At 33.0% G+C, this 20,224-nt stretch overlaps 1 protein-coding gene across 1 annotated transcript in view; it reads right to left on the reverse strand.

Annotated features, from left to right (window-relative positions):
* The window catches only part of Epha6 (EPH receptor A6), an 808,736-nt gene extending 788,777 nt beyond the window's left edge, over positions 1-19,959 (reverse strand). The window contains exon 1 of the mRNA XM_027943203.3: positions 19,578-19,959. Coding sequence (XP_027799004.2) covers positions 19,578-19,959 — 382 coding nt within the window. The remainder of the gene's footprint in view (positions 1-19,577) is intronic.
* Between the last annotated feature and the right edge of the window lie 265 nt (positions 19,960-20,224).

The following is a 20,224-nucleotide window of genomic DNA, read 5'->3' on the forward strand; positions in this document are numbered from 1 at the left end:
AGGCACTAATAAAAGACTTAAGACTACATGAAGCATCATCAAAAAACAAAAACAGGTAATGTGGTCATCTTATATTAGAAGTTGAGAAATGAAAATCAGCTAGATTTTCAGCTTCAAGTTCACCAAAAAGAAAAATGCAATCAGAGCACCTTACATTAAGGCCAACATGGTGGGGTGGGAGAGGAGTACATAAAAATGCTGCTCAACAAACATTGTATATGGTAACTATTTATCATTAAATCATCAATAAATAAATCAGTATACCACTTTGACATTTTTGGAATTCTTCTGTATCCTAGTAAAACTATAATATTTCAAAACTTTCCCTTCACATCACTGACTGAAATAACTAGGAATAGTTCTGAAGTGACTAACAACAAAAGTTAACTACTAAGATCAACCAAGGGGCTACTACATGCTTATGGCTAGATTTTAATAATAATAAGAATGATGTTCAAAATCCATTACAAATCATATTTAGAAAGGTAAATCTGGGCTGGACCCCAATATAGGTAATTTTTCAAACATGCCTAAATTATCTTGAAGCACAGTCAGTATTGAGAAACCCTGGCTTCTCAGGATAGAACAGTTAGCATAGCACACAAGGTTCCTTATGTCTTGACCTGTCTAGGGTTCTTCCAGCATCTTCTGCTTCACCTGTGAGCCTCTCAGTATTCTCAATTACTTACCAGTCACCCTCCACAATTCTATCATGTATGTTCTCCCCATGCCCATCTGTTGATACTCCCTCTAGATTAGTACCCTCTAGTCACCTAATATATAGGTACTCAAGTTTCAAGTCTCATCTCAAGCATCACTTCCCATAGACTCTCATGATGCCTATAAGTAAATATGGCCACCCCTTCCTTTGAACCTTCTGGTAACTTGTGCATACTTTATCACCATACCTACAACACTCGTCTCTATCAACTCAATTGTCTCCTGTTAGATAGTAATAGGAATTCATGGAGGGCTACAATTAAGTTTACTCACATATGCATTCCTAATATAGACCCAAGATAATATACTTAAAGTGTTGGTGGAGTTTGTAAATTTCAAAGGTAGGATCTAGCATTTATTCCAAATATATGAGTAACTTACCAGCTTATGAACTTGAGCAAATTACTCAAACTGTCGATGTCTTAGATTTTTCAGCTGTAGAACTGAAATAAATATGACCTATTTCTTAGTTCAGATGTGAAGACTGAATGAAATAATGCACTAATTGCTTAAAACTAATAATTTGATTACGGTTGGATATTATATGACTTTGCTTGTTATTGTGTAGTCAGACACCTGTACACATATTCCATTTATAAACCCCCAAAACAAAAGTAAATAGTGTTTTTTTTCCCTTTCTTTTTCTTTTTGCTATCTTATAGATAATTATGGCAAGGCCAAAATATAAAGCCAATTTCCAAGAACCGCATTCTTCGTGAGACACAGAAATGGGATTCAGTCCTAGGCTTATTTGATTATGTAGCTCTGAACAAGGGTTTAAAGAAAAAAAAGAAGGGAAATAAAATTAAGTATTTTTCGGACCAAACTTTTAACAGTAAGCTATTTTATAAATCCCTACTACTTTTATTGAATCTGAAGAGAAATATCATTAACTCATTTTTAGTCACTTATAGAGCTAGAAAGAAAAAAAAATCATTTTAAATCTAGAAATCAAGATTTTTAGCCATCCTTGGCATTTCAGAGATCTCCAGCTCTTCATTAGCATTTCCAATATGCATAGTTGAGGTGTCACTACAATTGTTAAGTAATTCTTTCTTCTAATTCCCCTTTCTCACTTTGGCTTTCATTTATTCTTGAACAAAAATACTTAGGTTATCCATGACTTTCTCTTTATTCCACAACAGTCTGTTTTATCTAAAAAAGAGCTATGGGCAGAAGGCCTCGCAAAATGCTTCTCCAGTATGGTCTCTGTGTAAGGAAAACACTGCTTCACTTCCACATTTTTTCCTATTTAATGCTTTAGTATTCAAAGTCTAGAATTATGCAAAATTTATGTCCTCTGCAAACTTAAGGAGATGCAAATGGCCATCTACCAAAAATGAACAGAGACCTTCCTCAGGATATTCTCTCTTCCTCCAGAGATGTAAGGGAAATAGTTATTTTCTGATGTTCAAATAAACTCATATTAAGTTATACAAATTTATAACTGATAAATTCTCAGATCATTATTTTTTCTAACCATATTTAGTCACAGTTTGTTTTTGTTGTAAGTCAATTCATGAATCTTAGAATAAAATAGGTCAAGCATTCCTAATCTGAAAATTCAAAATGTGAAACTTTCTGAACATTGACATGATGTCACAAGTGGAAAATATCACACATGATCTTAAGCAATGGGTCAGAGTAAAAAAAAAAAAAATGCAGGCATTCTAAAAGTACTTTACAAATTACCTTTGGGCTATGTGCATAAGATAAATATGAAACAAATGGAGCTTTTTAGATTTAGATTTGAATCCTATTCACAAAATATCTCATTATGCATAAGCAAATATTCCAAAATCCATAAAAAACCCACAGAATTTAGAATACTTTGGTTCCAAGCATTTCAGATAAGGATACTCAACCTATAGTCAAGGCCCATTACTTATAATACCCTTATAAAAAGCAATTTCACAAACGCTGGGGGCTGGGGGAGAATCTCAGTCTGGTTTACCTTTTTTTTTTTTCTTTTTTTATTGGTTGCTCAAAACATTACAATGATCTTGACATATCATATATCATACATTTGATTCAAATGGGGTGTGAATTCTTATTTTTCCCACGTGTACAGATTGCAGGATCACATTGGTTATACAGCCATGTTCACACATACAGCAATACTAGTGTCTGTTGTGTTCTGCTGCCTTTCCTATCCCCTCTCCCCTCCCCTCCCATTATCTCTCTCTACCCCATCAACTGTAACTAATTTCTCTTTTTTTTCCCCCCTTTCCCCTCACATCCTCTTTCTTAAACTAAATCTCTTACCCATCCTAGGAGATCATGTGTTTACCCAATTCTCTTACATTTAGACAGAAAAGTGTATTCATTCAATAAGAATGCAAGTTTTGGAGTCATAATATCTTATCCAACCCTTCCTCTGTGTTTTACATTCCTGTAGTACATTCCTTGAGACATACCACAAACTGAGTGGTCTAGAATGACAAAAATCTATCATTTCAAAGTACTATAGGCTTGAAGGTTGAGACCAGGTGTTGACAGATCTGGTTCGTTCTGAAGACTCTGAACCTGCTTTGTGTCTCTTTCCTTCTTCAGGTAGGTAACTGGCCATCTGTGGTGTCCTTGGCTTGGAGCTGCTTAATCCCAATACATACCTACATCTTTACATGACATCCTCTTGGAATGCATATCTGTATCCAAATTTCTCTTTTTTATTAGGTGTCTACTATACTTCAGTATGACTTTTTTTTCCTAATTACACTGCAATAATCCTATTCTAAATATGATCATATTTTGAACTCTTAAGGGTTATGACTTCCAACATACTTATTTTGGAGGTACACTTTCAACCCATAAGACTATGATTAGTAAACATTAACCTTGGTTCAGGTTATTTATTTTGCATCCTGATATCCTCACCTATAACATGCATATGATAATAATAAAATCTACTTTAAATGTTGTTGTAAGGGTTACATAAGGACTTAGACTGAAGTACTTAGAATGGTGCCCAGCAATGAGTAAGCACTCAGAAACATTGCTAATATTCTATTGAGTATAGAAGCAAAATTATGCCTAACTCTCATGGGCTGAACCAAGAAATTCTATAGGTTCTTAGGTAGACAAAATCATATTGTCTACTTCTTGAATTTTTAAGAGAAGTTTTAAAATTCTAGAAGAAATTATTTTAATGATAATATTACATGATAATTGATAAGATAGATGCTGGGTTTTGACCATCCATTATTCATTCCATTTGTCATATTCTACTGGTGACAACATTTTTTAAGGAATTCCTCATTCGACATAGTGACCAATCATAAGATTGTTAATCAAGGATCCCTACTCTTTCCATGATGCTCGGGGCATGACCCTATCAAGGAACATTAGGTTTTCTCTTGCAGGACTAAGATTTTGAGATGAGAAATACAAGAACAAGAAGAAATTGGCTGAATATAATTCAGCCAACGATATGGGTGACTAATTCCTGATACCTCAATCCCAGGTGTTGACTACCCTTTCCAGGGCTGGTTCTCTAGGATTCACTTCAGTTCTGAGGATTATCCAGTATCATATAAGTGATTTTTTTCTTATGTTAGCTAGCTTCATGGCACATTGCTTGTTTAAAAAAAAAAAAAAACACTGAATGGTCAGAAATGGGATATTCAAACCATCTGCATCTAAATCATGTAGGATGCCTGTTAAAAATGAAGAATCCTAAATACTATCTCAGACACATTTATATGCAATCCTTTGGAATGGGCCTCAAGACTATCTAACTGAAGCCAGTTTTACAGCAATCTTTATAGAAACTAAATTGTTTTAGTCAGCTTTTTTGCTGCTGTGACTGAAAGAACCCAACCAGAACAATTTTAGAGGAGAAAAAGTTTATCCAGGGGCTCACAGTTTCAGAAGTCTCCATCTAGAGAAGGCTGACTCCATTCCTCAGGGCTCAAGGTGAGGCAGAATGTCATGCAGTAAGAGGGTGGCAGAGAGAAGCAAGACGAGCAGGAAGCACAGAGAAAGATGCCAGGCATCAGATACAAATATATACCCTAGAGCCACACCCCGCAATTCCCTACCTTCTCCAGCCACAACCCACCTGCCTCCAGTTAACACTCAGTTAATCCCATCTGGGATCAATTCACTAATTAGTTTAAGGTGCTCACAAGCTAACAATTTTCCCTCTGAACCTTCTTGCATTTTCTCACACATGAGCTTTTGGGGGACACCTCACATGGAAACCATAACATAAGATTGGTTGTTAAGTTATATCCAAATTGGGGGAAAATCAAAAGGAAGCCAAAATCAAAAGAAAATTAAAAGGAAAATCAAAATGGTCATATAGAGTGGGGCCAGGGACTAATTCAAATTGTGTGGCTTCTCATTAAGTATGTATGTTTTTATTATTGTTCATTAATCAAGACAGCATATAAAATGCCTACTAGATTTAATATTATGGGGCAAATTTTAACAAGCAGTCAATAAACAGAGAAGAAAAGACATGTAATAAATGGCCTTATAACCACAAAAAGAATATATAAATATAAAAATGAGATTTAAAGGGTAAATATGACTTAAAGCCATAACTATTAATTTCTGATTTTAAAAAATGTCCAATGAATACATAATCCAAGAAATGAAATTCTTTATAAATATTTTTGAAATAAGTTTTTATTTCTTTTAAACAGATTACCATTATTTAAATGGAATGTAAGTTCTATGTTTTTAAATATTTAAATGCATAATAAGAATAATAGTACTTAAATTTAGTATCATTGCATTTTAAAATCCTAGAAGTTGTTTGAAATTCTTTGCCCTATTTAGAAAGTGCACAGATCTAACTTTCTTAAAAATACCTTTCTTTTTTTATTTTGTGATCACTAATTTGTCCAATTAGCTTTACCAAATAACTTAACATCCATATAAATTCCGTTAGTAAAGTAAGTACAGTCACTTATTGTACTTAACTAACTTGGGTGAATTAAAAAAAAAAAAAGTTCTAGAATTAAATTTAAATGTACAATTCAAAAGATTTTGTCTCTTATTTTTCCTAGTATGTCAAATCCTCCATTGTCTGGAGATACATTTTTAAATGTCCATTTATTGGGAGGGGCTAATAACTATAAAACATGTTCATGTTTTTTCAGAGATACACCTTCCATAAACCCATAGACCATGCCATCCATTTATTTTGTACTTAAATTAGAACTGATTATTCCCTAATATTTATAGCATCAAGCAAGTTATATTTGCCAAACTTTAATGTAATATGACCCCAATTACATTATAAAAAGCAAAATTGTGCACATTCTTTATAGTTCTTTTCATGGTAGCGATAAAATGAGATACTTAGGATTATGTGAATCACTGCATTCCAGTGAGAAAAGAATTTAAGTTTACACAGTGTTTGAGATGGTGTGTTGTGTGTGTGTCCGTGTCCATATATGCAGACATACAGTACTAGTGGAGTCTAACAATATGTAATCTATTTAAAAATATTGTTTACATTTTTTAAAACATTCCATAGCTCAAAACACAAAATTTACTTCAAATATGTTCCCTTTTCCTATGTATGGTACTGTTTAGCACGTAAAAAGGATTTCAGTCTTTAAATCAGAATGTTGCAAAGAACAAGGTGACAGGGAGCAGACATTACTTCTGTGTGTACTTGAGATGGGAAGATACCTCTTCGTTCTGAATTTTTTTCCCAAATTATCAACCCTGTATCAACTATGTTCTAGATTTTTCCACTCAAGGATGGAGAACATTAGAAGAGTGTAAAAGGCAGGACTGTAGGTGTTGAAAATCAGTACTCTCCTGTAGTAAAGGCACATGCACCTCGTTCTGTGCTAGCCTCATTTGGTGTGGCAAATACTCCTTGGCCTGCCGTTCCCTCTGCTCTCTCTCACCTATGACTAGGCAGTGCCACTGGCCTATTCATTTCTCAGCCATGGCAGTTAATTAAGGAGATAGTGGATGAAGGGCTATGAGTGTGAAGAAGACAAACAGACATACATAGAGTTTGGCCAGGTGGGTAGCCAAACTGATGGAGTTTGACTGACCACAGGTACCTCAGAATGTTTATTGTATAGATCTTGTTATCAAAAGGTTATTTGTGGGAAAGTTTTAACAAAGCGGGCAATCTGAAGGATGCAGGACTGGTAAGACCTTAGGGTCATCTTGTTATGCTCAGAATCCTCTATCCCTGGGAGTTGGTGCCTAAACTCAAGGAACCAACTAATAACTCTGACCCTTTGCACAGAATTTCCTCAGGCCAGCATCACCATAGCAAGTGGGCCATCTTGATCTGCATTTTTTGGCACAGGTAATTCCCTGCGCAAACACAGCCATGGGAGTCAGAAAGACCATGATTCAAATCACCACTCTCCACAAGGGAGGAGTCAGCCATTGTTGTTCATCTGGATATTAGGTAAGTGGATTTGTGTTGCTTTAGACTTAAATTGGAAGGTAAGAAACCCCACTTAAGAATAACTTCCAAGCCCAGTGTAATGACACACACCTATAATTCCAGCAACCTAGGAAGCTGAGGCAAGAGGATTCACAAGTTTGAGGCCAGGTTCAGGAATTTAGCAAGGCCCTCAAAAATTTAATGTGACTCTGTTTCAAAATAAAAAAAAATAAATAAATAGTGTTGTAGCTCAGAGGTGAAGCCACCCTAGATTCAATCACCAGTACCAAAATAAATAAATAAATAATAAAAGTACAAGTTACATTAGTTGTAATTCTGCAACTGCCCTCTTGCCAAGGAGCTTATTATTAGTACACAAACTACTTTTACAGTGATTGTAAATGGGAGTTTTGCCTGCCAGTTACCTATTGATCAATGTGTGCATGAGACTTCAGGGGCAAGTATCACATGAGAAAAAAACGCTGAGTAAAGAAACTTGAGATCCAAGCAATAATAAAATAATTGAAAGACTGTTTGGAATGAATGTGAAATATGTAACTAGTATATAAAGAATTTAACATAATAAAATAAAAATAATCATTGCAATTTATGAACTAACAAATATAAAAAGAGCAAATTCATATCAAATATTTTCTACGTTTGCACTGGACTCGAACACGTTCATGTTTTCCATCAGAAGCTGAGAGCAACTGTAAAAATAGGGTAATCTCAGACTAGGACAATAAATACAACATTGAAAAAAGTTTTAAGGGGAAAATGGGGGTTTGTTTCCCTTAGTTTTACAGGTACCATTTAGGTCCCCTGGATTCCAGTATCACATCAAGAGTCCTTCTAACTAAGCTGGCAGTGCTTTTGGAGAATGGGATAGGGCATATATAAAAACAATAAGGATTTAAAGTATCAAAACTCTGAAAATAGGGGCTGGGGCTGTAGCTCAGTATCAGAGTTCTTGCCTATCATATGTGAGGCACTGGGTTCAATTCTTAGCACCACATAAAAATAAATAAAGGCATGCTGTCCATCTTCAACTACAAAAAAATTTAAAAATTAAAAAACTCTGAAAATATTTTCAATTCAGTAGAGTCTAGTTATCAGTCAGATTCTGACAGGCTAAGTAAATAATGTACTATGATAAAATACTTTAAACATTTATGATTTATACTACAGTAGAGAATTGAAATAATAATTTTATGACACAGCAATAAATAAACATATTCCAGGAATTAGGTAACGATTAAAGGGAAAAAATATCAACCAATTTTATAATACAATTATTTAGTTCCATAATTTAGAAATAATGCCTATACTAAGGTGTTGTAATAAGAATTAACCTAATATCTATACCCAGGTGGACTAGAATAAGCCCAATCAACCTGCCTGCAAACACATTCAGGCAGAGTGATCAGTAATCCATTAGTTATATCAGCAGATCCATAATTTTTTTCAGGTAACTATTTAAGTTATATCAGGTTTATCAAAAAATGTATGATTATTTGTTGTTTCAGAAAAACTATATCCTTGTTTTTAGGAGAAATGGGGAAGGCCATAAAAGGTTGGATTAGAAAAGAGGAATAATATTATAATTTTGAAACAAGATTGATAGTTCTCAGTACTTTTTGACATTCTAAATGTACAAATCTAAATGTCAACAGCTAATCATGGGTAATCTGCTATTAGTTTTTCTGTTTAAAAATACCAAGTTTTGGCAGCAATTTCTACTTCCATGTGCTATTAAAGGCACATTTCTGAAATATAACATAGCCAACCTATCAAAGAGTAATTTAAATAATTTCTAAAGACAAATATTAAATAAAGCCAGTAATTTCAAAGTTATGAAACACAAGTAAAAAAAATTCATACAGTTAAGAAATATAAAATTAGGATAAAATAAAAATATAATATGATAGGGGATAGCAAGTAACAATTTGCAGGACCATTTCAAATTATATTTAATGTAAAGCTCATAGATATGTTCATCTAAATATAAAATAATCAATAGACTGGACCACAATACAATCTATTAAAATTTAATTTTGTGATTTTCTACTTTTAAAGGTGGCCCTATCAAATATATTTTTTAAAGAGTAAGATAAAGCAATAATCAACAAAAAATACCTCACAATTAAATGTTGTATGTTCAAAGACATTAATTTTTGTATATTTATCTTTCATCTTTAAATGCAGAATAAGTATTAAGCTTTAAATACAGAAAAATTATTTCAAGGTTATTTAAGACTAAGGTCTCCAGAGGAGTTAGTCATCTAAATTCTCTTATTATTTTCAGATATCCACAACAATAAATCCTCATAAACATAAGACTCATTCTCATTTCCTATGTTTAATGTAAGATTCTTACTTGTTTCTGAAATTTGTATTACTTTACTTCATTTTATCTTTGCTATTTTGTTAGTATTTTGAGTTCAGGCATTTCTCTTCAATTTTATAACACTATCCTTGCAGTGGGGGCAGATCTTATTTTCAGTAATTACACAAAGCCATGTCCAATTTATGGACATGACCAATACATTAAGTGGATATTTATTCTCAATGTCTCCATGTATTAATTCCTAGCTCATTGAGAACAGTACTTTTCATCTGTTTAAACATCAGTTCAAATCCACAGAGCAGCAAATGAATTATTGTTGAATCAGTTTGGAAATTCTAACAAAGTATAGAAATTATAGAGATTAAGCTGAAGTATTTATAGCTGAGCAACAAAAGATAAAATGAACATATAAAAAACTCAAAGGTTGTTTACATACTGCAATGAAGAATTATTTGAGAACCTTATAACTGAAGTATGTTAAAAATTTTATTTGATTTAAGACTTTGTAGCATTTCATAAAAAAGAATTTAGTCTTAATAATGCTACTAAAACTTTGGAATTCTAATATTTTAAAATAAATCCTTAAAATTTAATTCCATATTTCCAGTTAATGGAATTCTTGAAAAATCTAAAAGGCAATGCATCCATAAGTAGATTCCTTGTAATAAACTCATGAAGATTATAAAGGTTATTATATGTGTAATTTTTACTAAAAAATACTAACAAAGTGTTATTTTAATAAACTGTGTGAACCACATTTTCTCTAATTTTTAAATTAAAGTCATTATAGTACAAATCTATAAGACCATAAGGTATTATACTACATGTACCTGTTTCATATAGTATTATAAAAATAGTCATAAAATTGAGTATGTTAGATTTTACTTGTTTTGAAGTCAAGTCATGTTAAGCAATATGCTACACCATCATATATAATTCCCAAGGGTTTCTGGGTTTTAGATAAAAATGAAAAACTCTTACCAACTGTTCCTTCATTAAAGTAAGCATATAAAAGGGTCAACATAATAGTGAATTTCTCTCAATAAAGTATTCTAGATTCTTAAATCTTTGTTTTTGTTAAGGCATTATACCAATGACTAATAAGTAGATTAATACAAAGATTTTCATTTTATTTTAGAAATTAGTACAATTCTCTTATGATACTGTGCAATGGAATATAACAGTTGGCTCAGTTATTGGTCATCACACTTTATAGAAACTACTGAATGTTTTCACATGCATTCACAATATTTTTTAAAATATTTTTTAGCTGTTGATAGACTCTTATTTTATTCATTTATATGCAGTGTTGAGAATTGAACCCAGTGCCTCACACATGCCAGGCAAGCACTCTACCACTGAGCCACAGCCTCAGCCCCAAGACAAATATTATTTAAGTAACTTTAACCCAAGAAAGAGACAGTGAAAGCAAAAAATTTTCAATATTGGATAAAATGGTGTTTTAATAAAGTTTGTTATCAACATACACTTCTATACTTGCAGAGATCAAAGGACCTAGAGCAGACTATTTTATTCAGTATGTATCTCCAGGGAAAATTCTTAACCAACAGGCTCATTTTAAAAATAGTGTTCTGATTTAGCTTTTTTCCTATCTTTATTTTTATTTGATTTTTGGTATGTTTATTGCTACTTAGCTACTGCATTATATGTAAAAATCTACGTCAATTATGTGAGATATTAATTCTTAAAATAATGTATTTATTGAACTCTATAGTTAAATTTGCCAAACATTTAATTTCAATTACCTTTACCAATATTAAATTATCATATCACTATTAAAAAAAGTCAAACTTTAAAAGTAAAAATTAAAGTGCCATTAAGACATAGTTCAACTCAAATGTAGACACAATCATTTTAGTTATTCTAAGATCATTCTTACTTGGAATGCATATTAACACAATACCTCTTTATTTCCTAGTTCAAAATATTTCTCTTTATGATCTTGCTTAAAGTATAACTAAGTAGGTAAATTTCTATATGCTATTTTTTTTAAAAATCATGGGTATTTTTAATATTAAAAGCAAATGATTTTTCTTATTCTAGATGCTATGCCCTACTTACTAAGAATTTGTGTCCTTTTGCAATATTCATGTACCACAAAACAAGTATCACTGTATACTATAGTCACCCAAAGAACACATAATTACCCCACTGCTATATCATTAGTAAATTAACATAATAAATAAGTTATAAGTATTTACATTTAATACTTACTTTTTTCAGATCCAGATATCCACAAAATTACCAAAACTGCAAGAGTAAAATAACAATTCTATCTCCTAACATCTATTTCCTAAGGCCATATTATCTAATCTCTCATATGATCAAAAAATATGACTTCTACACATGAAATTTTTTAAATAAAATAGGAATAGGAATAAAGATTTTCAATTATATCCACTAAGTACAGTTCACCAAACAGGCCAATATCCAGAGGCCTCTGCAGTACCTGAAAATGCAGATGAATATATTTTTGAGGATATGGGTTGACAGCACATACTTTCATTCCAATTCCTGCTCCAAAGTTCAGTTACAACATAAGCTCACTGGTATCTGAAATTGGAAACTTTTATCTTCAACATGAATTCAAGTTTTTAATAATTAACCCCCTTTAAATAAATACAGCAGAATACGCCAGTCTAATTTGCCTTCAACAAAACTTCATTTTACTTGTCAGCCTATGAAAAGTCATTACTGCATGAAATATTTATTTTTGGTACATATATTTGTAAAATGTATACTTGTATATTTTCTAGTCATATAATTAAACAAAAATCTACATATCCATACATACAGTTAACAAGATTCTTATAAAGCAATTTTAAAATAAAGCAAATACCGCGTATTTTTTTGCTCCCTTTTCTTCCAATCTCATTTACTGTAAAACTCTTCACCTTACAAAAAATAAGTATTGATAAAAGATTCATAACAATAACAGAACAGACTAAGACACTAGTGAAGACTGTGTGAGATAATCATCATTGTAGCCTTCAATAGCTAGCATATTGCCTAATATTTATTTTCTTTCTTTGTAAATTTTATAGTTACTATGGACACAGTATCTTTATTTTGTTTATTTATTTTATGTGGTGCTGAGGATGAACTCAGTGCCTCACATGTGCAAGGAAAGTGCTCTGCCCCTGAGCCACAATCCCAACCTTAATATTTATTTTTTTTAACTTTGAGAAAAATGCAATAAAATTATAGATTCTTTCAAATAAATGGTACACAAACATTCTACACCATGAGTCTCGGTTATTAGTCCATATCACTCTGTATTATCACATAGCAAATATGTTTTTAAAGATTTTCTACCTAATTAAAAATTTGATTTTCAGGGGGACAAAAAAAATACATACTGGAAATGCTACACTGGGTCTTATGTTCTAAGAGGGAAAGTTCTCCTTGAGCCTCTACCAAGTACACCAGCCACCATATAGCAGAACTTCAATCGATGTTTTTAAAAATGAATATTTTCACTTACTTTTAACATATTTGTCAGTGAAAACTGAAATCATATATTCCATAAATAGCCATATGATTGAAAGAGATTATTAAATTTTTCCACATCATCTGAAACATTAAAGTAAAATGTGAAGTTTACTAAATTTTAATAAATCTTTTAAAATATTAAGAAATGTTTAAATGAACTATCTCCAAATAATGAATTTTGTAATATATACTAACTATATATGAGTGTTAAGTGAGGAATTTTACGCTTATATATATTTAATAGTTATGTTCATATGATATTATAAAAGTCAAAGTAATGAGTAAATAACTTCTCAGGAAAAATTTTAATTGCATGAAATTTCTATAGTTTAGTTTGAAGTCTAAAAACTTTTCCCCTCATTCCTACCACCAGAAATATCGTGTATACTTCAATTTCATTCTTTAGGTTTCATAAGTTCTCTGAACATCTATTTGTTTCTTTTCATTTAAAACAAATGCAGAGAGAAGATAAATGGAAACTATCTGAAAACACATCTGTTTTATATCCGATATTTGAATTTTTGTTTACAATAATAGCAATTTGATCAAAACAGAAATGAATAAAACTGGTACATTTGTAAACCCTCAACTATCACTCTTATTAGAAAAAAACTAGATGGATTATTACATTGCCTTGTGAAAATGTCCCTAATTATACCAACATCCACTCTGACAAAAATAACTGTATACGGAAAGCTGCGAAGTCTGAAAAGCATCAACAAATTGTACTTGTTGATCCAAGATGAATGTACATTATGCATAATGGTAGACGTAGCAAATTTGTACTATTAAGGTTATGTTTTAAATGACAATCAGCTTGGGCTGAATAAAGTAGGAAATGGACATTGCATCCTTGCTATGTAGTTTTGTTCTACCCCATTCCTCTTATCTGGTCAAATATCAATAATTATATAGTAAACTTCATTTTAAAGGCAGGCAATGGAGCATTTATTTGAGCTCCTTGAAAAAAAAATAGTAAGAATGCTGAATATCTAGATCTATTTCTCTCTAGGGAGAAGATCATCTCATACATGCTAGCTCCAAGATATATCTCAGGCTTACCTACCTGCTCTTCAGTTTTATTACCACAGCTCTAGGACAGGCCACCATTAACAACTCTCTGAACAACTCTGTTGGACTCCTAATTCTGCTCTTGCCTGCTTTCAGTCATGTCTTTGCTTACTTTCTATAATATTCTTAATATTAGTGAAATGGCTCATTTTACTCATTTGGTTAAAAATCTCCCAATCACTTCACCTTTCACCTGGTATAATGTAAGAAGGTTTACTCCTTAACTAGTGCTCTTTTTTCTACTCCATGGAATCTGGGTTATTGACTATCTTTCAAATCTCACTTCTTGCTTGCCCAGTAAATTCCAGTTACACTGGACTTGATTTTTCAAATACATTAAGCTTATTTCTCTTCCAGGCCATTGCTGTGGCAGTGCCATCCACTTTTAATGCACTTTTTCCTGCTCTGCTTAATTAATTATTTCTCTTCCCTGAGAATGAGGCTTAAATGTCACCCCCACGTACACACAGACCTAACTGTCCTGTTTTACACAGTATGTCTTTCCTGTTATTTTCTATCTCAGCACTTTTGTTGATTCTGCCATAGAATTTCTACAACCTTTATTGTTTTATTTACTTACCAAGCTTCATGAGGATATAAAACACACCTGCCTGTCCCATACCTTTTCTCCATTATCTAAATTTTATATTCTAGGGAACAATATTCAATAAAATAAAAATTAATGTTTTCAATTTTTAAGTGATGAGATATATAAATATCATGAGTTTAAAAGAACATGAGATGCATAAGCAATTTAACCCCTATGTAAGTATGGTTTGATAACATGGTTGACAATGTACATTGGATAAAGTCAACCTATTTTGACTATTTAGCTATATATATTGATCTCCACCATGTTTATACTACCAAGAAGTGTTGAGTCAGGGTATAATAAAAAGACTTCTAGCTCTGTTGTGTGAAGCAGAATCTAATCTTTCATGGTGACAACTGAAACATAGTGTTAGGAGAATCATATGTGTGTATAAGGCAGGAGGAGGATGGAGAAAAGGAAGTGATATTGAGATTGTGTGACAGAGAAATAGCTTGGTATATAAAAAAAACAATAATGTCTTTTATATTTAAAAAAGTTTATACTAGCAGTGATTAGTGAAAACAAAATACTTTCTACTCCATTATTTTTCTAATATTTATTTTGTAATGACAGCAACCCAAAAGTAAAAAAAAAAAAAAAAGTTAACCATTTTCTTCTCTTGTACAATTAAAAACATTTTCTCTTCCTTAAAAATTTAAAAGTGCTTGATGTATGTGTAGTTTCTATTACATTCTTTTAAGTTATTTCTGGTTTGAAACACAGAATGAACACTGTATAATTTTTTGTGTAAGCAAACTATTTTAGATATAACCTCATTTCAAACCCAGAAAAACCAACATTTAGATGGTCATTGTTGAATCTGCATAAAAATGATGTTTAATCTTTCAGGATACTAATCATAATGACCATACAATGACATTTTTAACTTTAAATGTATAATAAAATTACATTCTTGGTTGCATTGATATTTATATATCAATAAAATATTTTAAATATTCAAGAGTTTAAAAATATTTTTAGTATTTAAAGTTCAAATATTCTTAAAATTTTTCCTTAATTCTACATTTATAAAAATATAAGAATATTCAATCTTACAGTTTTCAACACTGTTTATAGTTAGTCAACTAATTTTAAGCCATGAACTTTGTTAAGCAGATTTTTTTTTGCTTAGATATGTTAACTTTTATTTACATATAATTTAGTTGCTTTTGCAGTCACAATTCATCTAAGTCAATAAATTCAATAAAACTAATTGGTCACATTACCATTGTAGTTATTTTGTTTGTCACTGAATCATCTGGGGGGGGGATGAATTCAAACAATACCAGTAATAAAATAAGTACTAAATTCATGTACCCAAATCCTACTTTGACTTAATGAATTATTTGTGTATGTAACTGGCTATTTGTATAAACACTAGCCACACCCTGAGAGGCATATCAACTCATTTAGGCAATAAAATACTCTTTGCAAAGGGAAATAATCTTTGAATAAATGGACCCCTAGTGGCTACTAACCATTGTAATTGACATAGATGGTTAACTTATACATGAAGCAAGACTTTATTTGATATTCACCAGTACAGAAACAAAAGGTTATCATCTAGAGAAGATAAAGTCAGATTTTTAGATAAAAATTTAAAACACTGAATTAATGTTGTGGTTTAAATATAGGAGAAATCGATGGAATAAGAGGGATTTGAATAGAAAGCATGTTTTCATTTATTCAGATGAAGTAATCTACTTTCTCATTGAATCAAGGAGGTTTGGGTAATAGAGTCAAACTGCTTTATTTTATCTTAATAGTAGAAAACTTTACAGTTAGTTAAAAGACAAGATCAGTCCTTCCTAGAGCCAAGTCACTAATTTATTTACTTATCAAGTAAATAATGTAGTAATACATTGTTAGGCCTTGTCATTATTTGACCCTGCCTATGTATGGAAAACCAGGAATGGGAATGAATCCATTCTTTCCTGTCATATAGGATTTTTATATAATTTGTTAGAAAAAATACACAGTTAAAATTTTACTTTGTGAAAGTCCTTTATCAAGAAGGAAAGTTATATAAAAGTGGAATTTTACCCTCCATAAAATAACAAGTTTCAAAAGTGTTAATGAAAATTACTAGGGATATAAACAGCATCTTCTCAAAATAAACAAATATTAATTATATTATTGATATTTTTATGTGTATAAGAAAATAAACATATTTTACATTAGTCTTTCCATACTGCATATTTACAATAATTATGTATTTTTCTATGGGTTTTGATGTACAAGGGCTGATGCTTTGATTTATCTAATAACACTACAAATTAAGAAAATATGCCTAAAAAGTTCACAAGTTTAACATTTACAAGGTTGGTATCTATGAATCATTTGTGTTATTTGTGGTAGTTTCAGTATCTAAACATTATCTAAAATTATTATCAGGCAAATTTCTAACCACTATAAGTTTAGGCTCTGCAGAGCATAAACAACCATTTGTGATGATAAAAAATCTGAATCATAACTTCTCTATATAATTTTTTAAAGAATTATCCTAAATTTTCCCTAACTTAACCAGTAGATACTATTTTACCCATGTATATTCTTATGCATAACCCGTACTTTTAATATATGAATACAAATTCAAATTAAGAGCTTTAGTAGACACTCTTTAATGATCCTATTTATCTGATTAAAAAAAGACTGGGAAATACTAATTTTCCAATATTAAGTTCAGCTAAAACATGAATTACATGTTTGGTATTTATTTTAGGTGAAACATTGTTAAATAATATGGAGAAGTCATTAAAATAGCTAAGCAAATTAAAACTACTGCAAAAGGTTACCATTACTAGACTTTTAAATTTAATGTAACTATCTGAAAGGTCATACTTTAACAGGATACATTTTTGTAAAATGGGTGTGAAAATTCATAATATGTGTTTTATTTATGTTAGTAACCCCAGGGACTAGGGTGGTTGCTGATGTATCATAGGTACTAAATAATTTTTTTTTTTAAATAAAACTATTTAGGAAAATTCTTACATAGGAATAACTGTTAAAAACTTGTGGTAAACTTAATTCTCAAAGCGTACATCTCTAGCCTCCAGAGATACTAACATAAAGTATAATGTTTTACTTTCCAGTTATTATTATGAATTGTAATGCAAACAACAACAACAACAAAAAAGTACATATATAAAGGCAAAAAAGAAAGAAAGAAAAAGAAAAAGAAAGAATAGCATTACCTAAGGTTAGGTAAAAAGAAGTGAAATGAGGGGAAGGCACGGGATGTGGGGATAAGAAAGATAGTAGAATGAAACAGACATTATTACTTTATGTATATATGTGACTGTATCACCAATATGATTCTACAATATGTATACTCAGAAAAATGAGAAATTATATACCATCTATGTATGATATATCAAAGTATATAAGTGCATACTACTATCATGTATAATTAATTAAAATAAAAATTAATTAAAAATTGTTCTCTCTCCTAATAAAAATGGTCAAGTAAATAATTACACGTTAGTTTTAACAATCTTCTAATTTCACAGAGGTAAAATAAATGCTCCTTTGGTATTTAATACCAATAGTCCTTGAAAACAAATGAGTGATGTGGCATGAAATTATACCCCATCATAGGAGAGTATGACACTATGGTGTCACTGATTATGTGACATATCTTCAAAGTTATGAAAGTTATTAGGGTTTCCAAGTTCACATATGAATTTGTGATTATATTCTGTCAGATAAAAACTATAATTAGGAAAACATGGCAAAGCACCAATTATGTAAATGAGAACTGAGTATTGATTCCAAGTGATTATTCTATTTCTAAATAAAGTATATTGTTCATATATGTTTATGACAAAAGTAAGGCTTCGTTGTTTTACTTGCCTTCTGTCTTAATCTTCTTCCCTTTACACAAAAGTACACATTCTCGATTCATCTGATTTCCATTTTTATATCTGCAAATTATTTCCAGACCCTTACACACACATGCACACACATATGTCTCATCTGTGAAATTGCAGTTACAATTGTCCACAGTTGTTTTACAGTTGAAGTCTTTAGGAGAGGTGACATATTGGTGGTCATCACAGTGCCAGTGAGAGCATCCAGCCAGGTACATGATGGAAAACTTTTATGGTTGTTGGATACCTAGTCTAAAGGAATTTACAATATGCATATGATATTACTATAGACCTTTAGATATTCAGAAATCCAAGGAAATGTATTTTATAAAGATTGTTTAAATAGAAGGAAAGAAAATGCTCATTGATTTACACCGTGTTGCACATACTATTCACCTTTACTTTGTCACTGTACCCACCAAAACAAATTCCTACGAAATATCTGACAGAAACTTGACGTTATGAATAGGATATTCAAAACTTGGAAATTCACACTTCACGCTTATCTACTCCCTGCTCGCAAAAAAATAGAAACCCCACCACAGATCTGTTTCTCTCTGCTCCAGGAAGAAATTTGAACAGGGTTCTGGGGCTAAGGCTAGGTGAGGGCAACACTGAGTGACTGGGGTGGGGGTGGGGGTAAAAGGCTGACAATTAGTCACTAGGTACAGCGGGAGCAAGCAAGCTGCCTTTCAAGTAGGCATGTAGGAGAATCCACACATTACCCTGTTTTGAGCGACAACCAAGAGTCAGAAGTCCCCATTAAGTCTGTGCCGCGGAGCCTGACCTCCGGTGGAGACTGCGCAGCCAGGAGCAGTCCCACAGACGCCAGCAAAGGGACCCACGTGCTGCTGATGCTCACGCATCTGTTTAAAGAAATCTGGAAGCAGAAGGGCTCACAGCTCCTGGGGCCACCAGCCCTAGGCGGCGTAGAAAGGACGCTCCGGTTAAGGAAAATCCTTGACCCCCCTCGTGTGGCAAACCCAGAGAAACTGACCCCAGGACGAAGTTACCTGCAGAAGGCCACCTGCCTTAGTCCTCAAAGCACCTTCCTCCTCCCGTCCCCTCTTGCTCCTCCACCCCGTCCCTTACCTTGGTTGTTGGCGACGTGACTGCAGTCGCCCGGCCAAGCTGTCAGCAGTGGCAAGAAGAAACCAAATTGCAAAAGAAATTCCTGGACTTCGCAGCCCCCCATGGTTCTCCCTGGCTCTCTTTTTTCCCTTAAAAAGAAGTGGTAGCAGCTCAACCAGGTGTTCAGGATAGGGTGGGGGTCCTGGTCCACGTCTTCTTCCTCCTCCTCCTCCTCCACCTCCACCCGGCCCGCAGGGGGTGTCCTGGGGCGCCCCCCGCGTGAGACCCCGGGAGCAGGGCACGAGGGTCCAGGCTGCCCAGGGGCGAGTGCAGCTGCTTCGGAGGAGGACACTGCCTGCGGCGCCGGGGAGCTCCTGGCGGCTGGAGGCGAGGGGAATTGCATCCACCACCGTGTCCCGCTCGCGCGAGGACTATTCACTTGGGCCCCGGAGAGCGTGCGCGCAGGAGCGAGCTAGGGCTGTGGTTTGGGGGAGGGGAGCGAGGGGCGGGGGAGGGCGCCTCACCGCGGGGATGAAGGGAGGGACCACCAGGTGCTAGGGGCAGTTCGGGCGGCCAGAGCGCCTCTCTGGACTGAAGTGGGCACTTGCAGAGACCAAAGTAAGGTAGGCTTCGCAGCTGTGAAGAGGTGCGGGGGCAGTGAGAACTTT

The sequence above is a fragment of the Marmota flaviventris genome, chromosome 8 (genome assembly GCF_047511675.1).
Source record: "Marmota flaviventris isolate mMarFla1 chromosome 8, mMarFla1.hap1, whole genome shotgun sequence".
Classification (NCBI taxonomy): Eukaryota; Metazoa; Chordata; class Mammalia; order Rodentia; family Sciuridae; genus Marmota; species Marmota flaviventris.